We start from the raw sequence: 5,904 nt of genomic DNA, 5'->3' as shown, positions 1-5,904 counted from the left end.
AACCTTTGTTGGAAAAGTACTGCGGTGTGAAAGCGCCTATTGACTGTTACCATTTTGATCAGAAGTTTTTTTTTAAATCAGAATATTCATTAAAACCATCACATATGGTTTTTAAGCGTTAGTCAGAACTCTTTCATCCAAATGTAGCACCTAATCCACCCTGTCACTTATTAATTAGCTTCATCGGCTGGACAGTTCAGTGCAGTTTAGGGCCGTGTAATAATAACAACACATGGTGTTTTATATAGCGCTTCTCCTGGTGCTCAAAGACGGTTAGTGACAATGATGCTGAACACAATCTGTGGACAACGGTCCCTGGAGCGCCATGATGGTTCACTACCAGCTTCAACAATTATTTGCTATTGACCTCTTGATCATGCTAGCTCCTCAAGTAAGAAATGAATAGTTGTGTTGTTTTGAAATATGTGTGTCAGAGGGAACAGCATCCATCAGGGCCGTGCATCACACTAAGGTTTATGTAGCTGACTGTGTACTGTTTTCTCCGGCAGAATGACGTGGTTGTGTCTTGGCGTCCCTCGTCTGAGTTCCCTGGGAATGTGTGAGAAAGCTCAAATTCTCTTTTTCTTTCTCAGTCTCTATTTTGGTTGATCATGTCAAAATGGGAAAAATAAAATTGTGAAAATGGCTGTGTTGAGGTTCTCAATTTCGTGGTGTAAAAGTGATATAACTGTGTTTTTCCCATACAAGCAAATTACAAACCTAAAAATATAGAATAAAATACAGGCCTCATTCTCTTCTTAAACAACATGATTACATTTGAACATATCATGATAACGTTCTAATTTACCTTTACCCTGTACTGATATTCACTGAATAGAGCTTTGACACATTCTATTATATATCAATCGAACCCAGCTCTGTTAGCTTTAGCTCTACCTGTTTTTTCTTCAGTACAGTAGGTGCCAAAAGACTAATGCTGTCTCATTGTCCTGGGGACAAAAAAAAAACGTCATCACTGTACAACAGCAGGGTAAAAAAACACGTCATCACTGTACAACAGGTGTGTGTGTGTGTGTGTGTGTGTGTGTGTGTGTGTGTGTGTGTGTGTGTGTGTGTGTGTGTGTGTGTGTGTGTGTGTCTCACATACCCTGCTGTTGTACAGTGATGACGTGTTTTTTTAGGCCAAACCCAGCAGTCAGCGTCGCCATGGCTGCCTAAAAAAAAAGCAATGGGACTTTCCCATTTGAGTTCGGGATATTGCAGATAATACGTTTTTGTTGGTAGCTACTCACACCATTTGTTCAGCAGGATAATCTCCACATATTAACACCATTTTGTGATTTTTGTAGCATTAATGCAATCACCAGAAGTAAAAAGCTAACGTTAAGGCGGCTATAAACGAACTACATCACGGTACATGTGGTCATATCACCAGCGCTAAGCTAAAGGTGGCTAATGTTCGACATGTGACGTTTAGTAATCTCTCTTATGGCGCATTTCCAATACCGCGCGTAGCACGGTCTAAGCGTGCCGTCCCAAACCCGGCCTGTTTTTTTGTTGCGTTTCCACTACGGGTGGTTCCGGCTAACGGGTATTCTTTCACAGTTTTTCTGGCCCTCCAAAATCCAGGTTCTTTCCGGGCCAACAACCGGGCTGAATATGCTAAACTAGAGAGAGAATCGCTGGCAAGGGGGCTACAACTACAACAACATGAACATATTTGACCGTGATTTAATTGTAATACATGTTTCAAAATGATGCCGAAGTAACAACATACTGATACCGGTTAGTAAAAACCATGAATGAATGCTTTGACAAGTCTGCAGACAGACGGCAGGCGAAAAACCTTTTAAAATGCGTGTTTTCTGAATGGAGATCGGTTAAGCTAACGCAGTTTATGCTCCGACCGCCCACACTCACAACAACGGTCTATACAGACATAAATAAACCAGCGACTGTATTCTCCATGACACAGACAGTCTGTGGTTTGTACTTGTTTCACTTTTGTCTAGTTTCTGAACAGATATGAGGAGCTGTGAGCACACAGGGGATAGGAAGTGCTAACAGCTAACGGCTGATGTTGGTTTTCTGTGGTTCGCATTGAAGATGACGTCACGGCTCCGCCTACACTGCGTTACTAGAGTTACTGCCCCAGCTACTAAACTGTAATGGAAACGCAGCATAAAGTGAGCCTGGCCTACCAAAGCCTAACTATATCTTACTAAGCCGTGCGAGGCCCTGCAGTGGAAATGCGCCATTAGAGACTTGTTAGCAACCACTGTTTTTATGGCACATAGAACCTTCAGACATTGAACAGTGGATTATTTACTAACATATTTTGTTTTGTAGAACATTTTCAAAAATCAATTCTAGACGAGGGAACAGAAAGTGATCAAATGTTAACGAATTTTCGAGTTTTAGGACTCAATCCACTCTATCTGGAGGCCACTGAGTAAGCTGTTGTTGCCATGTTAAATGCCAAACCCTGCTCGATATACCTGTGGATGTATTTAGTTAAAAGTCAACCATGTTTTAGTTCTTTCAAGGCTTGGTGGTGTAGAATTGAATAAACGACTGTTTCTCTGTGGGCCTGTCCAGTAATGTATGAATGTAATTAACAGCAGTCATGCCTTTAATAATGTGATCTCCTGACTGTGTTGTGTCCTTCCTGCAGTTACAAGGGGGAGGGGGTTATCAGTGGCAGTCCGGAGAAAGTGTGGGAGTGTCTGAAGCCCGTACCCAATGGCATGAGAGTCAAATGGGACAACAATGTCAAAAGGTTTGAGCTTGTGGAACAAATCACAGAGGTGTGTTACTACTTTCCCTCTTCTGATTACAGTTATTATTCATGATCAATATGTATGAGTTAACCCAGATTTTTTGATTTCCCATCAAAGAGGGAATATTTTAAAGCTTGACTAGATATCTTAAAGGTCCCTTGTTATACTGCTCTTGGAGGAGATTCAGTGGATAGGGTGGGGGGGTTACCTTGGTTGCTGATTGGCTAATGGTTACCCAAGTCAAAAAATCGTTATGACATCACAAAGTGGCCAAAATCTGACCAGCTCATTTCCAGACAGGTTTTTATATAAATGGATCAGGAGAAAAAGAGAGAACCTTTGTTCCTGAGATTTTCAGAATCTCTTTACACAGAGGGGTCACATGTTGATGTATAAAAGACTTTGAAGATTTTGCATAATAACAATATTGTAATCTTTAATTAGCAGCCAAACTGTTTGAAAACTGTTTTAAATGTTGTCAATAAATTGCAGGTATGCATAGTTTGATATTCCATAAGGTTTTATACCAAAGTACACAAAAGGAAGAAAAGAGGCAACAGATTTGTACAGGATTCAGTGTGTATTTTCATCTAACTGTCACTCATATATTCTTGTTTGCTTTGCGTGTTATCATTTACACTCCACTTTATCTTATCGAGTAGGGAAAATCCCCATCATTTAATAAAAGAAAAGATCCTTGCATGAAGCAGGTTTAGAGTAAAGTGATATTAAGTTAGTTTTACTTTATCTTTGTTTGAACATCTCCTTGTTCCCCACTCAGCACATCTCTATCTGCCGGACGGTCACGCCCTCAGCAGCGATGGGCATCATCGCTCCACGAGACTTTGTCGATGTTATTTTAATCAAGCAATACGAAGACGGCACCATCTCATCGAATGGTGCGTAAAAAAACGTTCTCTTTTCTCCTCCACTTCCTGTGCTGGCGTCCTGTTTAAAGTAATTGTGCCATACAGCAGAGGCTCTTTGAACCTGAGGTAGTGATGTTGAAGAAAGGCTGTCTGAGGTTTAACTATGTTGTGAATACACTACATGTCTCAGGTCTCAACAGAGTAGTGACAAGTTACTTTTTTTATATCTGAGATGACAATTTAATCAAATAAAGTGGCAAGCGAACCCTTTGGAATATCCTGCATTTATGTATACATTTGTTCTGAAATATGTCTGATTTTCATCTGAGTTCCAAAAATCAACAAACACATTTGAGCTCAAATAATCGTTTTGTTATTGTCTATATTGAATCATTTTGCGAACATTCACAGTGTGGGTTGGAAAAAGGTATGTTAACCCCTAGAATTAAACAAAAACGATTTGAGTTAACAAACAAGTTCATGCAGAAAACCAGGAAATTCCAAAGGGTTCCCTTTCTTTTTCCTGCCACTTTATGTTTGATGAATAACGAAGGTTAAGGAGCAGCTTTGTATCCCAGTGGTAACAGCGCTGGGCACATTACAGTCCCTGTCGTGCATTGTTACATTAAGGCTAAAAAGACAAATTGATTATTAAAAGAAAAAGGGGTGAAATGTGTGTCCTGGTTGTGAGGAGGGCTTTCTCCACCATGCCACCTGGGTTTTCTAAAACATCCACCTGTAATCTGTATCATTCTCCTCATGTGTAATGTAAATCTAAACACACAAACGGACACACCACCACATACACACTTTACACACATTACGTCTTTTTTTTATTTAACTGTAAGTGAATACAGTTAAGAGCAGTAGAGGTGGGGAGAGGCAGGGCTATTGCGTCATCATTATCAGGAAATGATCGTATAGGTCATACACACAGAGCCGTTTGGCCCACAAGAGCGTTGCGTCGGCAGATCTACCCACCTTGAGACCCGTTATCGTTATTGCTTCTGCGTTTCCCTGTCGTCCTCGTGTGGCCGAACCGTCTATAATATGATAGAGAACTGTAGCGGATACAACCCGTATCGTCTCCGTGTGGCTGCAGCCTTAGGCCCAATCCCAAACCACTCCCTCGACCCTAACCCTCAGTGACGGAGTGAACTCCGTCTGTAGCCACACTCGCAGCTCAACGAGGCTCCCTCCTGTCAGATGGAGGGAGTAAATACAGCAGCAAGCTTTGGGACGGCCTCCCCTCTCTCCGGCAGAAACAGGAAATGCCGTAACTGTATGTAACAACTTTTTCAAATTAGCATCTCTTAGACAAAAGATGTAAATTAATAACTCAAATAAAACTCCAAACATATTTCATTGTGTTACTTTTTTGTAAAGCTCTTAGTTTTAAACCTGATGTTTATAAGCTTAGTTTTTGCAACAGTCTGTAAACATACACACCTTTTATAATAAAATGCACACATTTACCTTTTTCTAGACCAGGGGTTCCCAAACTTTTTCAGCATGAGACCCAAAACAGAAATGTTGTGGTCCTAAGGGACCCAAGCTCAAAAAATGTCATGATTTTCCATAATATCTAAAGTTATAAACAAAGAATGCAACACACCATGAATTTAAAATGTAAATGAAAATATTTATCTAATTATAAAAGTGCATCGCAGCAATTAGGTTTCTCACCACAACAACCTTCCCTTTGAGCTTGCCCAGAAAAAATAAGGATCAAAGCAGAAAGACGAAACATGGGACGTGCAGTCAAGTATATACATTACGAATCAAATTTTAATTATACAATTATCAAAAGTGCAATATTAAGTTTTTCGCTAGCTCAAAAACTATGTCCACACCATTTTAAACTATTTTAAATGAACAAAGAACAAACATGTTGTAAACAGAAAGGGACAAAACACTAACTATAGGAAGTGCAGTCAAGTGCACACAGTACATCACAGGTGAAACCACATTTAAATTCTCAGAGGTGCAACATTAAGTTTGTCACTAGATCAAAAACTATGTACACACATTTTTTAAACACTTTTAAATGAACAGAGCTGTTGTAAAACACTCTGAGAGATAAAGAAACTCCAACACTTGGCAACTGATTAACTTTTTTTTTGTGGAGGCTGACTTGATAGGATGCCCTCAGTGCCCCTCTGTTCCCTTTGAATGCCTGAAAATAACAGAGAAGATATTATCATTAACATTGCTGGGTTATTGGGTGATTTTTAACACCAGCCGGCGTACGAATGTGGACCTGGCAACCGCATTTATAGCGCATTACATTACAT

At 40.0% G+C, this 5,904-nt stretch overlaps 1 protein-coding gene across 1 annotated transcript; it reads left to right on the top strand.

Annotated features, from left to right (window-relative positions):
* Window positions 1-328: 328 nt before the first annotated feature.
* LOC104954600 (stAR-related lipid transfer protein 5-like) lies at window positions 329-3,640 on the top strand (the record flags this gene model as incomplete). The annotated part of the gene is made up of 4 exons (XM_010781749.1): window positions 329-391; window positions 510-559; window positions 2,636-2,768; window positions 3,523-3,640. Coding segments are annotated over exons 1-4 (364 nt in total), but the record flags the coding sequence as incomplete, so codon positions are not given.
* Between the last annotated feature and the right edge of the window lie 2,264 nt (window positions 3,641-5,904).

Source organism: Notothenia coriiceps, unplaced genomic scaffold, assembly GCF_000735185.1.
Source record: "Notothenia coriiceps isolate Sejong01 unplaced genomic scaffold, NC01 NC01_scaffold00023551, whole genome shotgun sequence".
Classification (NCBI taxonomy): Eukaryota; Metazoa; Chordata; class Actinopteri; order Perciformes; family Nototheniidae; genus Notothenia; species Notothenia coriiceps.
This window is presented reverse-complemented; position numbering and strand designations above follow the sequence as displayed.